Source organism: Choristoneura fumiferana, chromosome 21 (genome assembly GCF_025370935.1).
Source record: "Choristoneura fumiferana chromosome 21, NRCan_CFum_1, whole genome shotgun sequence".
Classification (NCBI taxonomy): domain Eukaryota; kingdom Metazoa; phylum Arthropoda; class Insecta; order Lepidoptera; family Tortricidae; genus Choristoneura; species Choristoneura fumiferana.
In genome coordinates, this window is record NC_133492.1 from 7,825,683 (window position 1) to 7,848,671 (window position 22,989).

At 39.2% G+C, this 22,989-nt stretch overlaps 2 protein-coding genes across 7 annotated transcripts in view; one reads left to right on the top strand and one right to left on the bottom strand.

Annotated features, from left to right (window-relative positions):
- The first annotated feature begins 6 nt into the window (after positions 1-6).
- On the top strand, positions 7-7,231 carry abo (de-etiolated protein 1 abo). Of its 2 annotated transcripts, XM_074104266.1 has the most exons (7): positions 7-332; positions 426-551; positions 1,906-2,129; positions 2,395-2,441; positions 5,277-5,469; positions 6,280-6,391; positions 6,467-7,231. In XM_074104266.1, the coding sequence occupies exons 1-7, from the start codon at positions 15-17 to the stop codon at positions 7,115-7,117; spliced, it is 1,671 nt and encodes a 556-aa protein (XP_073960367.1). In that variant the 5' UTR covers positions 7-14; the 3' UTR covers positions 7,118-7,231. The 2 variants fall into 2 exon arrangements, with proteins under 2 accessions (XP_073960367.1, XP_073960366.1); XM_074104265.1 differs by lacking the exons at positions 5,277-5,469; positions 6,280-6,391; positions 6,467-7,231 and adding an exon at positions 3,711-4,865 and having other exon boundaries at positions 2,395-3,297.
- The window catches only part of Csk (C-terminal Src kinase), a 39,503-nt gene continuing 23,641 nt past the window's right edge, over positions 7,128-22,989 (bottom strand). For all 5 annotated transcript variants that reach the window (XM_074104270.1, XM_074104272.1, XM_074104267.1 and 2 more), the window contains 12 exons: positions 22,655-22,748; positions 19,954-20,100; positions 19,039-19,129; positions 18,239-18,358; positions 17,183-17,321; positions 16,176-16,341; positions 14,803-14,964; positions 14,099-14,198; positions 11,936-12,052; positions 10,890-10,976; positions 10,442-10,651; positions 7,128-9,094 (listed from right to left, as the gene is read on the bottom strand). In XM_074104270.1, the coding sequence (XP_073960371.1) occupies positions 9,092-9,094; positions 10,442-10,651; positions 10,890-10,976; positions 11,936-12,052; positions 14,099-14,198; positions 14,803-14,964; positions 16,176-16,341; positions 17,183-17,321; positions 18,239-18,358; positions 19,039-19,129; positions 19,954-20,100; positions 22,655-22,748 (1,436 nt within the window). In that variant the 3' untranslated portion in view covers positions 7,128-9,091. The remainder of the gene's footprint in view (positions 9,095-10,441; positions 10,652-10,889; positions 10,977-11,935; positions 12,053-14,098; positions 14,199-14,802; positions 14,965-16,175; positions 16,342-17,182; positions 17,322-18,238; positions 18,359-19,038; positions 19,130-19,953; positions 20,101-22,654; positions 22,749-22,989) is intronic.

Sequence of the window (22,989 nt, forward strand, 5' to 3'; positions counted from 1 at the left end):
CATTATTTATAACCATGGCTTCCACTAGCGCAAGTCACGTATACTATGAAGATATTCCACCTGGAATGCTGAATGAAGAAGAATTTATATGCACAGAAAAAATTATGCCAAGAAAAATTAAGCCTCAAAACATTGTTGTGAGGTTGATGGACCGAGAAATTTATGGATCAAGGAAACCGGGCTCTCATTTCTATGTTGTAAGAGAATTCTATCAAAATGTGTTTCCCAACTTGACAATAGTCAATGTTGAAAAGCCTCCTTGTTTTCTGAGAAAGTTCAGCCCAGATGGAAAACATTTTGTTGCTTTTTCTGCTGACCAGACATCACTTGAGGTAAGTACATTCTGTTCTTCTAAGTTTAGGATATTAATAAGTAAGTATTGAATTATTATTTAAATGTGTATTTTTTATTTAACATTTTAATAGATCTATGAGTATCGAGGAGCGTCAGCAGCTGGGGATCTGGTTGCTGGATACCCCTTAGACTTATTAAATGCAGATGCGGACGTACATTATAGAATAAGAACTCACATATTCTACAGATTCTTCAGGGTAAGTTTAATAATAACTACCTACCTACTAATAATATTCTAAAAAAATAAACTTTATTTTTTTTGTGATAAAAATAAATAAATGATGGTCTTTGTTGTATGTATGTCTAAGATGTATGTAGTAGTAATGTAGGGGACAATGTTTGATGTATATTTACACTCTTTTATGTCTGAACTCGAACACTGCTACACAATATTTTTATGCAAAAAAGCCTTAATTTTTAGGGTGTGTCTAACTTTTACAGCTTAAGATATAGAGCCCGTGACAGACAGACGGACAGCAGAGTCTCAGTAATAGGGTCCCATTGGCACCCTTTGGGTACAGTTTCACAGATTATGTATTACTGTGGCCGCTATAACAACAAATACTAAAAATAAAATAAAGTTACAAATGAAAGGGGGTTCATACAAGAAACATGTTTTTTTCAGCGTTTTTTGGTTGCTAGGCGTTATTAGCCGTTGCTAAGCCGACCGAGTCCGTCTTTTGAACCTTTTTTTACCTTTAAGTTTGCGATTTAAATGATATTTATAAAAGCTTCAATAATATAATATAGTGACTGTCTGATTGTGTGGTTTATTCGTTTTTGTGCAAATTAATAAAGCAATTTATAAACCACAAACCTCAATGATGCACTTAAGCAGTGACGCTAGCGACATCTATGCCGTAGCCCTCATCGAGAAACTTTCGGCATTCTATTGGAACTAACCGCTCACCCGGACAAGAGATATTGTTATTAAGCAATCAAATTAAGATTGTTTTTTTTTAATCTTTTTGTATTTTTTATTTCAATTCCAAATTTTTACTTTTACGGTCATCCTGTAAAACCTAAATTGAAAATACAAACTGAAATATAAATGCACAGAAAAACCCGAAAAATAAGACCAGCACTGGGAATCAAACCCAGGTCGTCGGCAAACAAGCTGAGTTATATGGTGCATAGGGTAAATTCGTGTTTGTACCGTTGTCCAGCAGTGGTGTAGCAGCACGTGGCACGGAATGCCAAGGACCTGGGTTGGATTCCCAGTGCTGGTCTTATTTTTCTGGTTTTTCTGTGCATCTATATTTCAGTTTGTGTTTTCAATTTAGGTTTTATGGGTGACCGTAAAAGTAAAAATTTGGAATTGAAATAAAAAATACAAAAAGATTAAAAAAAAAAACGATCTTAATTTTACTGAACTGTTTACGGAACCCTTCTTGTACAAGTCCGACTTGCACTTGACCAATTTTTTTATCTGTGCAGGAGTATTACACATCCACTTTGCTTTGCAATGGATATTTACAAATGGATATTTACATTGGAGATTGGAGAACCCACCATAGACATTAACTATTCCAATTAACCTATTTATTGCAGCCAAAGTTTACAGTAAATGTGTGCATGCAAAGGGAAGTATTTGGTGCAGAACGGCATCCAGGGCAGCACCCAGTCATGGAGCAGCAGCTGAACAGAGAGTGCAGCCTATTCACCCAGGACGGCCGCTATGTCATTATTGGCTCAGCAGCTCATATCCCTGATGACTTGAGGCCACACTTCTATCACATACATAGCAATAACGAAGCTGTTACTCCTACAATTAGGTAATTTTATTTGTTATTCTACAATCATAAATTTCATTTTGTTTTATGTTTTATGAACTACTACCACCTTAATGGGAAATTACAGTTTAGGTATTAAAGGAAGGGAAGTAAAGCTCTCTGACAAAATGGCAGATATTGTGCAGTCATAGTGTTTTTTACATGAGTATGTTTTTACTTACCCAATTATCATGTTTGTTTTTATGCAATCCAATCTCTCCATTTTTCATGTCCTTAATGTTAATTTCCTTTTCTTTATTTATTGCAGATCAGCCTTGGAAGATTATTCTTTACATTTAGTAGATTTGCATCATGGTAAGCTATGTGACACAAAGCACTTCAGAATAGATAAAATCTATTTGTCACATAATCAAGGCATCTATCTTTACAAAAAAGTTTTGGCTGTACTGTCAGTACAGCACCAGACAATACACCTGTTTCAAATTGTTGATGGAATGCTAATAGAAATAAGGAAAATTGGAAGATTTTGTTATGATGATGATCCTTTCCTGGTGAACTCAGTGTTTGCCCCACCAGCTAACGAAAGGCCTTTTCATGAAGAGACAATAAATAGTCTTAAGCATAGGCTCCTTGTGTTCCTATTTAAGCGAGCCAAGTCAATCAGTGACGAGACAAACGACCCACTTGAATTAAGAAAGTTTTATAAATATTTTGATATGTTCAAAAGCTTACGGATGTGGAAAATGCAGTTACTTGATGAAGACCATTTATTTATCAAATATGCCAGTGAGGAAGTTGTCACCCTCAGAGTAGCAGAACCAAATAGCCAGTCATCATTTTTCGTGATCTACAATATAAGTCAAAGCAAGATATTGGAGGTATTCGAAAATACTTCAGAAGGACTATTAGAACTCTTTGAAAATTACTGTGACTGCTTCAGGAATGCTAGACTGGGTGCAGATTCGCAGTTCACTTGCTCGCCGTCTAATAATTTGTACGCCAGGTTAACTCAGCAAAGATTTAAACAGACCATAGTGAGAGCCATTTATGGTGGTCGAACAGAAGCAACAAAGAGGATTTTGGCCCAACTTCCAATAAGTGCGCAGTCGTACAGTGGATCTCCCTATCTAGATTTAGGTCTATTCAGTTATGATGACAAATGGGTGTCAGTAATGGAACGGCCTAAAGCTTATGGAGAGTACCCAATACGGTAATTGTTCATATTAATTAATGCATTAAGGGCCTGTTTCACCACTGTCGGCTAACTTTAAGTGATGGATATCAGTAATGCCATCTCTGTTTGTTTTGTCAGATAAACAAAGACGGCATTACTTTTATCTGACACTTAAAGTTAGTCGAAAAGTGGTGAAACAGGCCCTAAGGTTACAATTATCACTAACCAAGACCTTATTGATTTACTATACCCATACTTAAAGAGACAACTTAGGAAATGTTCGACTGTTTATTAAGTCTCATCCCTCTTGAAATTTTCAAATGATTAAATAACGTCTGGCCTGTCCCTTGCCCGAATCCAGCCCGTTATCTCGTAAAGGGTAAAAAGTTATAAGTTATTACAATCTCCCTAAAGGTATAAGTTATTACAATCTCCCTATTTACTTGCAGGTTTTACGCTCGTGACTCCGGCTTGTTGAAGTTTAAGATCTACGCCGGCGTGCTGGGGCAGTCCGTGCCGGCGAGCGCGCGCCGCCTGGTCGCGTTCACCTTCCACCCCACAGACCCCTTCGCCATCAGCGTACAACGCACCAACGCCGAATATATAGTCAACTTTCACATAAGGAACGCGGTGTTCAGCTGATATATGCATCTAGCTATGTGCGAAACAAGTTCCTAAGTTCTTATAGATGTTCATTCGTTTTTTAATCGGTATTTTTCACATTGCAAAGCAACATATTTTCAAATAAAACTTTCTACCGAAGTTAAATTTGAACCTGAAACTCGTAGAGCGATTATGGTGCATTAGGTTGAAAGGCCAAGTTTTATTTTTGTTGTAATGTCGTTGTCAAATAATTTACGATTTGTAAATTAAAATGTTACCATATATACATATCAGATGACTGTATAATCCTATAACATTATCCAGACAAGCAGTTCTATAGTAACCGACTTTGAGTTGAAGTAAGATTGCCACTAGAGCACAGCGTCTTTAATCTATTGTATTGTATTACTTATTGATCACTTTTCTTTCAACAAAATTAACCAATTCAAATCCTTTTTTATATCTGGTTCTAAAAAATATTACTCCTTTTAATCTTCCCAGATTCTCCAACAAATCTAATGTGGTAAAAAATAATAAGGTACATTATACACATATATAATTTAATCAAATCAAGACTTTTTTTTATTTAATAATTGTGTACATTTGTGTGGAATCATTCACTTCAACTCAGAATTCTTAAGTAACATTGAATTATATCATTCCTTGTTAAATATCTAATAAGTTCACCTACTTCTTCTGACCTACTTACATTGTTTCAAAAATGTGAATGAATAATAATGAAAATATATAAGTAAGCCAAGCTACTAAACCTCTTTCATTGCTGCCCTTATCTATAGAATAGAGCACGACTAGAGCATGACTGTATTTGACTGTATAGCAGCAGACAGGAGTCACTGTCAATTTGTCACCGAGGGGTGTCATCAATCGTAATATTGATAAAAATGGGAATACAAATTTTTTAATCTAAAATAAAATCATCTTCACTCAACATGGCCCAAACAGCTACAATCCAATAAAATATGTAAAATACCAAAACTAAATACACAAGAGATGCAGTACTGTCCACCTTGCGTGACTCCGAATGGAGGGCAAACTTTTCCTTGCAATCCATGTAAGTCTTTTATGTAATATCTATACCTTGAAGTGCTGTTTATCAACTATATGAGGGCTAGCTGTTGTCCGCGATTTCGTAAACCATACGATTCCCCAAATATATACCCTTCTCAAGCCCCACACTATCTCCACACCAAATTCACCGTAATCGGTTGAGTACTATATAGTAAGCGTGAAAGCGTAACAAACATTCCTTTTCGCACTTATAATATTAGTGAGCTGAGGATAGTAAAGTACAACGGTCTTTCCTATACTTACTGGTGAACGCGCTGAAGGCTTTATCTGCCATGAAAATGTAAGGATATATTTATCGTATACCTAACGCTGGTTGCCGATAGTTCCAGTGACGCAGCCCTGTTGTCCGTGCCCGCAAGTAATAGGGGAGGGCAACGTGGCTTCAATCACCCTCCCCGACGGCAGCGTCCAACTTTACTTCGTGCCGGCGCCGACGCCGACAGCCTGCTGCCCACCCCAGAATTACCCCGTTTGGAATAATCCAGAAGCTTGGTTCATACGCAGCATTCCAAACCAGTAAGAAAGTCTAAGCTAGCTAAGAACTGGTATTAAGTAGTAACATGGACCATAGTTTTGCTGAATTGAACAGGAGATAAAGTTAAGGATTAAATTAGAAGTTAGACCGCAAGTTAGATAACAAAACATTAAAAACCCATTCACAAAATCGATTTAGCGATTATTGCGTGATGACATTGCTATTACAAACTTTCTTCTTAATATTTGTGATTTACTGGAAGCCCTGTTACTGTGTTTATTATAAAACTTAAACCAACCTTTTAAATTAACGAAATCAAAAGATACAATCATTAAAAACCGGCCAAGTGCGAGTCCGACTCGCGCACGAAGGGTTCCGTACCATTATCTATACAACATTAGACATTAGCAAAAAAACGGCAAAAAACTCAAGTTTGTTGTACGGGAACCCCCCTTGAATATTTATTTTATTTTAATTATTTATTTTTAAAGTGATTATACATCTAAAGAACAACAAATTACTAACCTAACCTAACCTATATAAGTTATTTTCAGTTGTCCTAGAACCTTGAAATTTGGTATGAAGGTAGCTCTTATAGCGCAACCAATAGACTGAAAATCTTATTTTTTTTCGTCTTATGTCAATAACCTATCTTAAATGACCCAACACTGTGCACATTTTGCTAAGGAGCCGGGATCTATTAACACTGGATGGATATTTATAATAACTACGCTACGCCACTGCTGCAGGCATGAGCTAGCAGCGTCTATCCTGATCCTGAAATTGACCCACTGCACGCAATGGCAATGGTTCGCACTTGCCCGGTTTTTATTTTACACCTAACCTTTTAGATTTCCAGCATACCAGCCCATACCGAACCAACAATACCAAAGAATATCAAACCCATCATGGACACAGAACCATGCTGATTGCTACGGAAATAAACCAAGTTATCAGTTAAAGGTCAGTTATATTACGGAAATTATTTGTTGCGCTGCTTGTATTGAAAAGTAATTGCACTTTACGCTTATGTTGCAGTTCCACAATGACAACTGGACGTCGACGACAGATCTTCATTATTTTAGTCCGCCTTTACGCAACTGGTTTCCAAAGCAGAGTACCAGTTCTCAGACGGAGCAGCCTCCCAGCGCGCCCGTCGAGCCCCCGCCCTGGCCCGACAAACTATGCCGTTGCGCTTGTTTCAAACAAAATCAGGATAGAAGGAGATGCGACGACCTCAGCGCTGACAAGTCCTCATGTAGCAGCATGTCTGTAGATTTCGGAAAGAAAGAAAAACCTATAATAAGCTCTAGAATTAAGAAAAAGAAAGCCTGGCCCTCACGTAAAATACAAATATCAGAAAATCCCAGTATCAAATGTGAATGCGATTTGCAACCAGATCCTCGGAAATCAGATAAGGCGATCGCAACGTACGCCGAGAAGACGGTTGGCTGCTGCGCCGACAACGGGCGAGAAACGCAAACGACCTGCGGGCCGAGCACCCCTATACGAAGAGTAGACAGTTTTTTTCGGGTAAACAACTATGAGACAGAAATGTGGTATCCAAAAACACCTCTCAGTCGTAACTCGATGGAGTGCACCGAGTGCGCGGAGCTGGAAGTGTGCGAGAGCGGGGACCTGACGAGCGCCGCCGGCGCCTCCGACAGCGACGCCACCTCGCGGAATTGAAACTACCAAGGATGTTGAGTGAATTTATATTCTGTTATTATACATATATTTTATCCCTTAACATTACATGTATTTACAATGAAAATAGTACAGTAATAAACAAAAACAACTTGAGATTTGCATTCTCTTATGTTCAAATATGTAATGCACACGGAAACGACTATACAATACGAACACGTCAGTCCTTAGGCTTACTAAATAAAATAACCCTTTAGACTAGTACAGTTGTACCTGATCAGCGATCATCATGTCTCCACGAGAAAATATAATCATATTAACTACTGACAAAAGGAAGACAAACTAGTGGACACATTACACACTACACGTTTTCTTTCAAATACATAGGAGAATACACTTTGGTAGAAAAAAAACTTCTATCAATCGTCCCTCGTAAATTTTCACAGATGTTATAAATAATAAATCGTAATAAACAATTTAACACTTAAAACTAGTATTGCATACTGAAAGTTTAAATAAGTGAGCTGCAGTTTTTCATGCTTTCCTTTTAACTATCATTAGAAAACATAAATAAATGCATCATCATTTTCCAGATGTATAGCGGTGCGTCATAGCATAATAAGATAGAGTGCGCGTGCAGCTAAATGCAACATTGTGATGCGTTTGTTGGACACGGGTGGCGTGGGCTGCCAACCACAGTATACTGAACTTATAACGAACTTCAGAACGTTGCTCTCCGTCACCAGAATACAGTTTGATTGCATGAGAATATATAGTATGTTAGCTACGAAAACATAGCGGTCAATCATCGAAATCAGTCGAGGTAATAATAAATGATCACTCAAATCACACACGTAGGAGTGCGTAGTTACAATATGGCCACGGCAACCTTTTAAAACTGGGAATCGGGTGGATAAGTGTTACACATGCACCAACTTCAATATTTCATAAACATAATTATCACAAACTATCCATGAATTTGATCTTCAATTAAGATTTGACAGCACTCTATATACGAGATTCAAAATCGTGGACAATACAACGTTGAATTTATCTCATAATCAATATAACTCTATTACAATTATCTTATACGTCATAGCAAAATCAACCATTGTGTACATATTCTATCAATTTTATAATAGCACAACCTGAAAGTTGGCCGCTGCAACTTTTTTTCACTTTATGACTAAAGCGATATCTTACCGATCTACGAGATAGTGTAAGAACCAATGCATTACATTACAATTAATCACTAACGCAGATTTTCTAAAATGCATTAAATTAGTCCGTCGCGCGCAGCGCCGACACTTCTTGTAACTCGGGAATGGTATTCTCACTCTTTAACTGCATTTTCATCAAACTAGCTAATTATACCGAATCTTGTAAAATTTTATAAAAAAACAGAACAACTAAATACTAAACGGATTACCTATTCATCACTGGAATTTTTGTATTAAAACTAATCAATTTCTGGCTAACAATATGTTCCAAAAAAATACACAACTTCTGCATTTATGTATCCCATTAAAATCTACGATTGAAGTGCAGTTGTTGCTCGTTTAAATATATCAGTCGTCTTATCGGTTTACTGTGGAAATTATAATATGATACAAACACTATTACAAACTTTATTTGACTAGACAGTACCATAGTACCGACGAACAACCGAACCGCGGTCACAATGGGTGGAATATTTACGATAATAATTCGTTATATTTTTAGGCCTCAAATAAGACAAAATAATATAATTACGTACACATAACACTAAAATCGGTCAATTTCCCCTCTACAACACATCAATTTTACGCGCTACCTTACCTAGATTAGAAATACTTCTTAAGTGAGGAAGTGTCTTTAAACATAATATCAAAATAATTTAGTACTTAGTATACGTTATTTTTAAAATACAATTTGCAACTTCACAGCACTTTACCTAATCATGTGTGAGATGAACAGTCAACTCTTTGCTATCACGTTCCGCGCATGAGCGCCATGGCATGGCATGGCATGAGCCCCTCACTGCAACAAACAAACAAACACCAGTTAATTCAAGCGACTGTGGAATCTATCCTAATATTATACACGCGAAAATAACTACCTGTCTGTCTGTCCGTCTATTACCTTTTCACGCTTAAACCGCTGTACCGATTTAGATGAAATTTGTTATGGAGAAAATAACAAAGGATAATTGCGTAGTTCCTGCGGGATAGCGATAAGCGAATTCTTTTCAGAAGGAGTACTTTTGAAAGTACTTTTAAATTTTACTATGAGAACAAAAATACCGCGAGAAATCCTGTATTACACTTGGAAGAAATTTAATGATGTGAACAAAACCCCAAGCCCTCTAAAATAAAAGTGAATTGTCCCTCGTCAATGTCTAGCGGTTGGTGAATGTGAATTTTTTCTCCTTTGTGGTGAGTGAGAGTGTCGCTAAAGAACTATTTGGAGTTATTTTGGCCTAAACATATAAATGTAACAAGTACTACTTAACTAATAATAATACAAATAATATTTATAAACACGAAAGATCGTGAGTATGTGTGTGCGTTGTTGATTTGTATAAAATTTGGTATGAAGATATCTGGAATAACATTTAGGCTACTTTTTATTCCGATATTCCCACGGGATCGGAATGAAATCTCATCCGCTGGGTATAGTCATAAAAAATGTAGACACTCGTTTATAATAACGCAACGTCAATGAAGACCACGAATTAGTAATATCCCGGAATTTCAATTCAACCGCTGGATCTAATGATTTATACGTGCGAAGCCGCGGGGGTTGACACTCTTTACCGGCCTGAATAATACAGACATGGAAATACCGACCCTCTTTTTTTGTGTACACGTCCATAGAAGCTCATGTCAGTTTTTATGTACACGAAAAAAAAGTGTGACCCGCTGCGGGCCAACATCATCATCCCAGTCTATATACGTCCCACTGTTGGGCACAGGCCTTTCAGAATGAGAGGGCTTGGGCCGTACTTTCCAGCGCGGATTGCGAACTTCACACACTCCATTGAATTCCTTCGCAGGTTTGTGCAGGTTTCATCACGATGTTTTCCTTCATCATAAATGCTCGTGGTCATTTTTTAAAATGTATATTCGAACATGAATTTCGAAAAACTTACGAGGTTCGAGCCGCGGTTTGAACCCACAATCCTCTGCTTGAGAGACCAAAGGTCAGGGGTCGGCAATCTGCGGCTCGCGAGCCACATGCGGCTCATTGGATGTGAAGCTGCTGCTCTTTAGTACCAAACTTTAAAAAGCTTTTGTGGCTCTTTAATATCTTTGTTGACGTTTCCGACTCAAAAGGTTGCCGACCCCTGCCATAGGGACGCGGGTAAACACTAACAAACAATAGTACCGGGTGGGGCGGCGCGGGCTGCGGCTGCGGCTGCGCGTGCGCCTGGTCGCGGATGGCGGCGAGCGTGCGCCGCGTGTGCTGGAAGGCGGGCCGCTGCGCGGGGTCTGCGTGCCAGGCGGCGCGCATCACGTCGTACGGGCCCGCGGGGCAGCCCTCCGGCGCCTCCATGCGGTACCCGCGCTCCACGTGCCGCACCACCTCCGCTAGGGGCTGCCGACAAACAATTACCAATAAAGCACCGCATATACAACTAAACTTAGTGGAGGTCCTAATAAAATATAGCGTGCATTGAGGGTTGGCAGCGCTAGTGTTACTTGCCCTGCTGCAGTAAGTTGGCGTGCTGATGCAGGCGCAAACTACCAGCTACCTCCCCTAGAATTAACCCATGCACGCCAAAGCTAATACATTATAGTTAAAAAATGGCTGTACGTTTAAGCGTTATACTCACAATTCTAGGATATGGCACTCTTCCGAATGAGTAGATCTCCCAGAGTAGAATACCGAAACTCCACATGTCAGACTTATTTGAAAATTTCTGTAACAAAGGTTCACTGTTATCACATGATATTAAATAAATAAGTTATTACGTGAGTGAGATACGCGCCGAAACTAGTTGCTCCATCCATTTACAGTATAGACTCGACGTCATTATATACTTTTTGTCAAAGTATTGCCAAGCTCCTATTCTTATACTTAATTGTATCTAATAAACAATTAAACAGAAGCTTTAATACATTTTAATAAGACTCAATATGAGAACCAAAAACTACAATCATATACAATGCTTGATAGATAACTTCTGAAAACACGCTACTGAAACACATGGGCGTCGTAGTAGCCCGGCTCAGTAAACTTATAGGTCACCGAAATAACATTGACTACCGCTCTAGTAATAGCCGGGCACTTACGCGAGTCGAATCGCGAGACCGACCGCTAAACGCTAAACCAGGTTGTAAGGTATTGCAGTAATATCATAGTAAAAGAGAGCAAAGTGCACACTCCGACCCTTTTTAGGAGACTTAACTGCCTACTCCGGCGCGGACGCTGAGGGTTGTCGATGTCTATTTTAGATTAATTAATTACCTACCGGCAAATAATTTTAGTATGAAAGTTAACTTAAAATTGTCCAATATCTGTGTCTAGAGAAACAAGATTCTTTGACGCTCTATAATTATTATTTTACTAAATTTAAAAATATTATTTATAAATTCGCCGAAATGGTGATGGCAACTGTGTACATACTACTCAAGTTTCCTTCCTACACATAATACTATAACTATATTGTTTATAGGTAGATAGGTATCTATTACTTTTTATGTGTCCTTGCACGAACGAAACTATTACACTACAAAAACACGTAAGTACGAGTAGCGTTTTGTTCGTAGTGAACCTACTTGTTCTCTTTTACTAGGGTAATATTGCCTGTAGCACGATATTTCCTGCAGGTGTAAACCGGGCTTGTCAGTGTCGCGGTGGACGGTGCTTGGTACGTACGTTGTACTTGAGCGCCTCGGGCGCGGTCCACTTGATGGGCAGCTTGGCCTGCACGCGCAGCGCGTCCGCCGGGTCGTCGGGCGCCAGCTCCGCGCGCGCCAGACCAAAGTCCGCCACCTACAATGTACAAATATTTACTAATTAGTTTGTGATTCTGATTACGACCACGTCGAGGAGTAAGTTATTAGTGTAAATATACGGAGCTACGCAAGTTTTTTTTCATCACACTTGCTCGTAAACAGCCAACAACCAGCCACAAGGTTGCAAGGCTACCTTGGTTGCAACCCCCCAAATAAAACCCTCGACCTTAATGTGCTTGTCATGAAACCCGTGGTCGGTCGCATGAGTAATTGCGCGTACACATTTTCTTTTCATGAAGCCCTTGGTCGGTCGCATGAGTCAGTGCCCGTACTGATGGCGCTGCGCCCTGCGCCGTGCCGCGTGCGCGTGCGCGCGCTCCTGCTGCAGGACTACATGGTCTACGTGCACACGCACGTTGCGGCGCATGCTGAGGGAGGGGGAGGTGGAGGGCGGCGCTGCCAAGAGCACAGCCTAAGGTATCGCCAATATTTGGAACAATTATATTTTTTCTTTTACAAATATAAAATTTTACTCTCAAATGTGATGAAAAACATTGTATACGGCGGTACTAGAATTACGAACATCGACTCATTAAAGCCCTCAGTCTTCGACTTCGGGCTTCTAATAGAATCTCGTTCGTAATTCCTTATTTACCGCCCTTAAGACACAATGTACTATTGTGACATAGGGTAGCAAACGAACAAGTTACCTGGTTTGGTAGGCGTGTACATCCACCCATTGACACCCGCAACACCCTGGCCCCCGTACCACAAACGTTACAACTGCTACAATTATACTTAATTGTCACTTTTTACCCGACTGCGAAGAAGGAGGGTTATGTGTTTGACCCGTATGTATGTATGTATGTCTATTCCTATTTCCTCTCGTAACTACTCAACGGCTGATCCGATTTTGATAAATACGTCATTGGATTCGTCTTTATGACGCGAGTGACACTGGGTACATGAAATTCTTAAAAAAACAAAATTACGGATATTTGGCGCCAAATTGTGTTTCCAAAAAAAAAAAAAATTTAAACTTATCGAATAGGCTATCAAATGAAAGCTAATAATAAGCCCATTGTAAATATATTTGGGTCATAATAGTTTTAGGGGCTGTTTCACCATCCATTGATTAGAGTTAACTGGCGGTTAGGTGTGATGCCGTCTCTATTTGTTTCGTTCGAATAAACGGAGACGGCATCACATTTAACCGTCGGTTAACGCTAATCAATGGATGGTGAAACAGCCCCTTAATCTAACATTTTCACAGAAATATCAAAAAAGTGTGAAATAAAACAATAAATTAAAAAAAAAACAACCAGACTGCTTTTAAAAAATACTAAAAAGAAGAAAAGAAGTCTAGTGGGCTCGAACTCTTTAAGTAGCTAACTGAAAGTTCAAAAGTCGGGACCCATTTAAATCGTGAGATCGTGACCAGTTAAAAAAATCTTAGTACCTAACTAATGGGTCCCGATTGTTGAACTTTAAGTATGTATGTATGTAAACTCTTTATTGCACATAAAAATAAAAATACAAATACACAGAGAGGAGAACAAAGGCGAGCTTATCCCTAAAAAGGGATCTCTTCCAGCTAACCTAGTTAGGAAAAAACATTTGGTTATATAGAGGATAAGCGGAAAATTACGTGCGGTAAAGAGACAAAACAGAAATACTCAAAAGAGATAAAATAAATACAACATTATTTACATAAAAAACTAACATAAAACAAAAGAAATATAACAAACAATTACAAAAGTGACAAACAATTACAAAAGCGTTAAGTTAGCTACTTAACAGAGTTGTAGCCCACTAGACTTGTTTTCTTTTTTTTTAGTATTTTTAAGGTTTTTTTTCTTCTTTTTATTTTTTTATTTTATTTTTTTGTATGAGAAAGTTAACAATTATGTCGATTTGTAGCACTTGCAATTTTTACCAGACTGCCCGAAGGAGGGTTATTGTGGTACCTACAGGGGGCTGAGGATTGCAAGTGTTGTCAGCATAGAGAAGTAAGATATCTTTCGTGCCTTCCATTTGATGTGATGACATTAGAGTTATTTTTGTGGTGTTGTCTGTGACTGACCTTGGCCGTGCCTTCGGCGGATATGAGCACGTTCCGTGCCGCCAGGTCGCGGTGCACGACGCGCGACCGCTCCATGTACTCCATGCCGCAACACGCGTCGCTGTAACGATCAAACAAACGATTTATATAAAGCGGCAGTTTTATCCTAGTTTCCAGGTGTGTCAGTGTGGATTGGGAACTTCATACACACCATTTTCCTTAAAACTCATGTTAAATTTCAAATATAATTCTGCCGATAAATTTAATAGTTGCCCAGGCTCATCCCCACGTCCCTCTGCTGGCTTGTTAGATCTATTCACCAGAAGTTGTCTCCTAGCAGCAAAATTTCCATTCGCATTCTTCCAAATGCTTTTTTCCCACTATGATTTTTTACTGAAGCTTATTTTCAAAATCGCGTTTTGCCCCAATTTTAATCAAGAATCCGAAGAAAAAGAATCCGAAGGGCCAAAAACACATACCTAGTAGTAGGAGCTCCGTCGACACTGTGTCTGTGTCGATTCAAATTGGGAAAAAAACCCTACTGCGAAAATAAGCTTGAGTAAAAAAGCATTTGGGATGAAATGCGAATGGAACCTTTGCTACAAGGAAATAACGATTCTAGTAAATTGATCTAACGAGTCGGTTAATTTGTAACCAGTTACGAGCCCTGGCTAGAGCACAGCGAGTCTGTTGTTACTGTTAGTGTTAGTGTTACAGTAACTCACTATGCGAAGTTGATCTGGTTGAGCTGCGTGACGTAGTGCCGGCCGCGGCTGCGCAGGTAGTCGAGCAGCGAGCCCTGCGCGCAGTGCTCCGTCACGAGACACGTGCCCGACGCGGAGAACACTAGCCCCAGCAGACGCACCAGGTTTTCGTGCTTCAGCGATCTACAACGGTCACCAATAACATATTACAGTACAACTAGAATGTTAAATCGCTCGGGACGGGACTCGTCCCTTTTCCTTGTTTTCCTGAAAATTTAAAGGAAAACGGATTTTTTACTTGGAGTTTCGCATAACATTAGCAAACTATATCGAAAATACAAACTGAAATATAGATGCACAGAAAAACCAGAAAAATAAGACCAGCGCTGGGAATCGAACCCAGGTCCTCGGCATTCCGTGCCGTGTGCTATACCGCTACACCACCGGTGGACAGACACGAATTTCTCCTATGCACCTCATATCTCAGCTTGTGTTGTTTCTTATTTAGCCACTTAAGCAGCGACACTAGCGACATCTATGCCGTAGCCCTCACCGAGAAACTTTTCGGCACTCCATCGGAACTAACCGCTCACCCGGACAAGAGATATCGTTATTAAGCAATCAAATTAAGATTGGTTAAGTGCTTAAGTGGCTAAATAAGAAACAACACAAGCTGAGATATGAGGTGCATAGGAGAAATTTGTGTCTGTATCGTTGTCCAGCGGTGGTGTAGCGGTATAGCACACGGCACGGAATGCCGAGGACCTGGGTTCGATTCCCAGCGCTGGTCTTATTTTTCTGGTTCTTCTGTGCATTTATATTTCAGTTTGTATTTTCGATATAGGCTTTACGGGATGACCGTAAAAGTAACAAAAAAAAAATTGGAATTGAAATAAAAAATACAAAAAGATTCCAAAAAAACAATTCTATTTCTAGGGCTGGTAGGACGTATCAGATATTATTGCACGCTCCGCTGTGACAGATATGAATGCAGGTGACTATACATCGCTTACTAAAAACAAAAGAACTTAGTTGTATTGCTACACCAAATTGCAATGTACTACATTATTCGGGGCTTAGTCAGCGGCAGAATGCTTAGGTACTTTCGACCAATAGTTCGCCATAATGCAACGCTGTTCATGGTCGCATTATAATATCGTATTACTTAACGCTCTTTAGAAAATCGTGTCGTGTCTCAGTCTCATATTCGACTCGGTATTTAGTTAAAATTTCTAGAAGAAATATTGTCCAAAATTAAAGTCAGTAATAGTAGCGTAAAATTCTCATCATTAAAATTCACTCGTCATTTCTGTTTAAAATTTATGAAGCATACAAATATTTATACTAAACATATTCATAGAGCTAATTAATATTAAAAAGAAAACTGTACTCACGCCATGACGGTCGCTTCAGCTCGGAATTTACTAGCCGCCTCGCGGTCCTTCAATATCTTCACCGCAACTTTCAAGTTGCCGTTCAGAATGCCCAACATTACATCGCCGAATTCACCCTTGCCGATGTTTTCACGGATTTCGAGGTCCCGCTCATTTATTACCCAGCCTGAAAAGATCATTAAACAGGATATAAAATATCGTCAGAAAGGCCGAATGAACCTTGAGTCTACATTTCGTTTGGCGTCGCATGATCAGGTTGGCTCTTGCGCTATTGGCATCTCTTTCGCTCATGCAAACTCACGCAAGCCTCACATCATACACAATAGTAAATAAGAATTTCGCTCATCGAGCGTTATCGCTTGTGATGTTTGGTACCACCATTGTATGTGCTTTTGTCTGCCATGGATACCGTGATGGACCACAGAACAAACAAGGGGAATGGAAAAGTTTAGATGTTGCCAGTTTTCAGTCTCTCCCACTGTCAGTGAGCACACGTTTTTTCATAGGTTTTAGTAGTGTACGGGGTGAGTAAATATACTTATCAATAAAATGATATATCAATAAATGCAAATAAATATTTGAATTTGAATTTAAAAACTAACAGGCTTTTCAGCCATATGCAGTCTTTTTTTTAAACTCGTATGACATTTCTATTCCTCTTATTACTTGTTCTGTGACAGGGTTTCTCAAACTCATGGCTCCACATACCCCTGTTCAAGTTTCTAGACGATAGCAACCCCCCCCCCCCCAAAGAAAGTAATAAAATTGACTGTTGGAGAAACTAAAAATAAACAATACAAAAAGACTCCAAAAACCAATCTTAATCATCTTTCTAGTCTTGCAGCCTGGTGGTTTTTGGAGTCACGTAAATCTTGTCACGAACCCCCTACCGTCGAATAGCGAACCCCTAGGGGTTCACGTACCCCACTTTGAGTAACCCTGTTCTGTGAGATTGGCAGAAGCCATTAATCTCTGGGTAGCGAAAAAGTGTAATGACAATGACTCACGTGCTTCCAGGAAGTTAGTGGCGTCGACTTGATCCGTGGCGGCGGCGGTGGTGGGCGGCAACTGCTGTGAGTAGGTAGGCTGGAAGGCGGCGTGCGCCAGCGGCGGCACGTGCGGCGTCGGCGGGTACGGCGGCGGCTGCTGCGTGGGAACCAAATGCAAGCGGTCAGACGCCGACAAAGAGTAAGGCCTAAAGGACTAAGCACTAAGGATTAAGGGACTTTTTGAATCAAGGAAACTAATGCATGCGGCCGCACTAGCGGCTTTAAGTTTACTTGATTCAAAAAGTCACGCGGTTAAAAACCGTGGCGGTTTAACTGTAGTGCGGCCTAGGTCTAAACAATATTTTTTTATACGAAGGTCAACGTCTTGCCAAATTTCAGCTCAATTGGTTTCCAGAAACTGGTCGAATAATTTTATTTGTACACGTTGAAACCACAACTCATAAACTTACATAGGAATGTTGCAAGTTAGATAAAAGCTTGCATAAAACGTAACAAAAATAAAAATTACACTGCATTTTATACTTGATGTAACAGAGTGTTACTATAAAATACAATGTAACTTGTAATGTCTTAAACGATGTAAAATCTGATAGGACAAAGTGCAATATTTAACGAAATGCAAGCCATTAAGGGCCGATTTCACCACTCATAGATAAATTTTATTTAACAGATAAATGTGATGCCGTCTCCGTCTATTCGGGCAAAACAAACAGAGACGGCAGCACAGATATCAGTCACATAAAATTAATCTATTAATGGTGAAACAGGGGGTAAGCCTAACAGATTTATCGAGTGTTTAATCATATCTAATAGGTATTATTGTTGTGACTGTAATAAGTTTTTGGCTAAAATATCTTTAATACCAGCTTTTTTGCTGACTACATTTGTTAACTATTTTGCATTATCATCCAATTTACAATATTATACCAAATTTCAAGCCAATCCAATCACTAGAAATGGGTGTAAGTTAACTTGTAAGATTTATCCAAAACCATCAGACATACGAACAAACATAGCTAACATTGAAATATGAATAAAAGTTTTGCAATGTACCTGCGGATGCGGCGGATAGGGCGGCTGTAGCGCGCCGTTATTGTTGGCACCGTTGGGGGCTGCTTTGGGCAAGTACCGGACTAGTTTCGTACACAAGCCGTCGGCGTCTTGCAAATAGTGCTGCAAATACAATAAAGCTATCACAAATAAGAGACAACATTTTTTTTATGCACAATAAGCTTGCGTATGATCACGATTATGCCTAATGTTAAGAGAACATGGTCTATGATTGAGCACGCTTTGTTAGCAAGTAAATAACTATTCACCCTTGATTTGTTTCTTACAATATAGGTGGTTTCTTCTTTAGAGTACGTCATAAAATAATAAAACCAACTGAAGAAAAAGGAACTAAAATTTAAACGTAACTTTAAAAATGTGATAGTCAAGAAGACAGTGGTGTAGTGTTGTGAGAAACGCTCATTTCGAGGCTTAAAGACTCGAACCTTATAGACTCTCGAGGCTTTACGACTCAAAGCCTACAAAGACAGTTTTTTGCATCCATACGCATAAAATAAGCCAATTCAATTCTCAAATATATTAGAGTCCTTAAGACTCTTGAGTCTTAAGAGTCTGAGTCTTTGAGCCTCGAAATGAGCGTTATCCACAAATCTACAGTGGTGCTCTCATTTAATTTATAGCCTTATATCATACCTACTCTTCTTTATATCCTCAAACCTACTGAAAATTATCAATCAGACAACAGCGTATTGACGGTATGAGTATGACAAGCATGACAAATGACAACACAGGACTGAGATGGTGAGATCTTCCGGTATTTCATCAAAACAGGATCTGCTCACCTTTATTAAATCGTTCATGGTGTCGAAAAACTCCTCGTCGTCGATAGTGAGCCGTTGCGTTTGACTATCCGGTGCTGTCGCCCATTTGACGCTGCGGAAAACAAACAGTACTTAATTAGACAACTCTTTGATTTTATGGGCCTTTAGCCTTGGCTGGAGAACAAAGATAATACACTATCGATCCCACGCAATTTCGTTGTTAACGATTTATCTAACCATATTATTATGCCTTGAGAATAATTTATAACTTCGTGATATCTAGTGAAGAACTATTATAGACTAATGAAACAAAATCCATGACATGAGACTCGACGAGTGCAAAGTTTGACTTATACTGTCTGTGAAGACATCCTAATTAACGCAAAGTGAGTACGTTTGTTTGTTACGCTTAAAGTACTCAATCGTTGTGATGAAATTTGGTCTAGAGATAGTTTGAGATTTAGAGGAGGGTAAAGGATAGTTTTATTCAGGAAAATTCTGTAGTTGGGGCGATATAGACAAGTCATTCGCAGACTAAGTCGCTATTACTGCTATTAGTAATCTATAAAAGGTCATAAAACTGGCAGACCTGCAGAACTCAATCAAGCAGACAAGTATTCGCTGACGATGAATCGCAGACATTGCCAACACAATGCCCGGTAGGCATGATAATTACTTATTAACGTAAACTCAACACGCCGCAAGCGAAATCCTATTCGACTCTTTATAATTATAACGCTTGCGCATGAAGACGTCTAAGCGCCTCAGTCTGGCTATCGTCGAGCGTTGCTGTTGTTTTCGGGTGGATATAGCCATATAAATTCACTAATTCAGGAATTCGTTTTTTGTTGTTAATAGGTTCCCATATGGCAAGCTTGATCTCGCTGGCGGCTGAAGTCCAGTTGTAGTTCAGTTGTGAGTTGAGTGGTGTGTTACCGATAGTGTTCGACGCGTCCGCGGAATCGCACGCACAGCGTGTGGTCGCCAGGGAAGTTGGTGCTCTCGCGCACCAGGAACACGCCGTCCGGCGAGCTCGACAGTAGCGCCTCCGCGCGCTCTCGCGATATCGCGCCGTGGTGCCATCTGTACACAATGCAGTACGATGTCAAACAGATCCTATAACGTCAATACTAAAAAAACTCGTATCTCATTCATAATCAACATCTTACTAAGTGAACAGAGTGTACTGCAAGGTTCGGTTTAGTTTACGTGCCGATTTGAAATAAAGAGTTTTTTTAATTAGGCTGCGTTTCCACTAGAAAAATGCGAGGAAGCGTTGCGAGGGATGTTTCTAGTGAACCAATAGAAACGCTTAATTTACCTATATCCTCGCTCCGCACAACGGTTTTCGCTAGAGCATCGCTACACAGACCTTACGTGACAGATGATTTTTGATATTTTCTGCGATGCAGTTTCTGTTTATATTCTTCGAAAAAGCAGAGACGGCATTACAGATATCTGTGACATAATATCAGGAACTTGGAGAGTTATGAGTTATGACACAAGCTCTTAATGTAACCGAACAATAACTTGGCATTCAGGATAATCTAATCAAGCCCACTTTCTAGATTCCAATTCTAAAGATATCATTATCTATCACCCTTGTTTATAGGGAGTAGTAACAGAACGAGGCCTAATTAGACAGGATTGTGGTAAACAATATTTAGAATTATAACAAACATAGTGATCTGAAGTCTTGAGCAGTCCTAAGTCTTAAGTTATACAATTACCAGTAGTACACTCCCCAGGAGAGAGATTTACAACGAATATGATATATTTCTTGCAGTAATTAATCATAGTGGATATGAGAATAAAAACTACTTTCGTAACTAAGTCACACTAGAATACCCATCATCTGTAGAAATGAAACAAAACGTTATAACTCTCTGGTAAATAAAAACAAATGGTTGATTTCGTCACGCAATAATTGAAGTGCAACGAGCCGGTTAAGTGATTGGGTAACGCAAACAAAACACAACATTCCTGACGTGTAAGTTATTAGTGTTTGTACATAAAATGGTTGCAAATATTTACTCTAGTAGGTCGTTGTCGACAGGCGGAGTGAACAGGAACACTTTGTGAGGCTTATTAAAACACTGGCTTATGTCACTCGTCATCGCTCGCTGTTGAACGATACGGGAATGAGTATCGCTCCGATACGAGTGATAACTCCAAATTATAGATAATGGAAAATATCGAGACGAGCAGCAATTACATGTAGATAGTACTAATGGACGACATTTTTTTCGTTTTTGTTAAGGTAGGCGCGCTAGGTTCGGTTTATAAACTATTACCGGTTTCTAATGGCTGTAGGAGCCTGCAAATTGTACATACAAAAACTACGCTTTAATCACCGGTCCAATTAGTTTAATTAGTGGCTTAATCGAAATGCATAAGCGGCTCGCGATTATTTCATATGGTCATGATAATCAATTTTGCATGTAAATTGAGACCAACACGTCATTGTAAATTAATCTAGTAACGCAATTTGAATTTGAACTTGGTTATCACCTCACACCCATAGATAGACGTTTATCTTCTAGGACAGCAAACAACCAAACCCATTGACCTATCTTTTCCGATAGATAACATGACTCGCACCGTTCGGCTTTAAATGGTATTGCCCGCCAACTTTTATTAACTGTAACCGTAAATGGCTTGAGGTAGTTCATCATACTGTACTTTTCAGAAAGAAACTCTCAGAGATTGAGAGGAATATTCGAAACCATTTATAAATATCCATCAAAGTTGTAGTATTTATAAATAAATAAAAGGACATATTTTTACTTAATTCAGCAACATAACAGGAAGGATTTGTTAGTTATCAAAATTGTATAACTCAAGAGGGAAAAGAGGGACAGAGTGAACATGCCAGCCTCATATACCTATTGGCTCTGTGCACGATATCAGCGCTACCTAGCGTCCGCAACTTTTTTGGCTCTGATGCTCTGACGTTTTGAAATTTTATCACCACATTGTGACAAAAATCAAACCTACGTATTAATTTATAATACAAAATTACTGTGATACCGTGATTTGGGTGGACAAAGGGTTGTGAATTAATTTTTGGTCATTAAAATTAAAAGAGGTAAGTAAAATTTATTCAAAAAGTGTTTTATTTTCGTTATGTCAGGGTTTGTTTACTTCATGTTTAGTTGTACTTTTACTGTAAAACGAAGAGATAAAGCATATTGAATAATAGTAAAATTATATAATTGTTCTTATATCGCTAGTAATAAATTAAATATCGTTTTCAGATCAAAATTTTGAAGACTCATTTTGAAGACCGGTTTTGTGAGTATCACTCAATATAACATTTCAACCACAAACCGTTTCATAAGGAAAATTGTTGCTGGACATGTCCGAGATGTAGAGGAATTAAGAACAAAACAGGGACAGTGTTCAATAATTAAATCTCGCATCATAACACAAACATCTATTACTAAAATTAGGTAGTTAAAGTCTATACAAATTGCTTTGTTAATGACAGATTCATATGAGTATGACAGATGACAGAGCCAGAACTATTTCTACTTTTGGCGACCATGAGCGCTGCGATAGATTTCATTACCCCCACCTAGTACTTCCGCACCCTCCCAATACATACTGCAGTAATATACTATTGTTGTGTACTCACGGGAACTGCGTCATGTTGACGAGCCGGTTGGCGGCGGGCGGCGGGTTGGCGCACGCCGAGCTCACCAGCAGGTCGCTGGGGCCCTTCGCGACACCTGCCGACACCAATCAACCGTTCATTGCTGTCCCGCGCACGTGTCAAATGTGCCGATCACACGCCGCAAGCGTACGTAGCGTGTTAATACACACTTGTTCTTGAACTTTTACTGGAATCTAGGTTATTTCTTTTCTAGTAAGAACGGATACGGATAGCATAGCTGTAAAACATTACATTTGTCCTCTAAACAGAAAGTCATTGAGATACGACTTGTACTTGTCACCTTTATAAACATTAAG

What these genes read in the sequence shown, in the direction of transcription:
- abo (XM_074104265.1), top strand. Translation starts at nt 15, where the DNA reads ATGGCTTCCACTAGCGCAAGTCACGTATACTATGAAGATATTCCACCT. An exon ending in CTGACCAGACATCACTTGAG is followed by an intron (nt 333 to 425) that starts GTAAGTACATTC and finishes ACATTTTAATAG; the next exon opens with ATCTATGAGTATCGAGGAGC. An exon ending in GCTGTTACTCCTACAATTAG is followed by an intron (nt 2,130 to 2,394) that starts GTAATTTTATTT and finishes TATTTATTGCAG; the next exon opens with ATCAGCCTTGGAAGATTATT.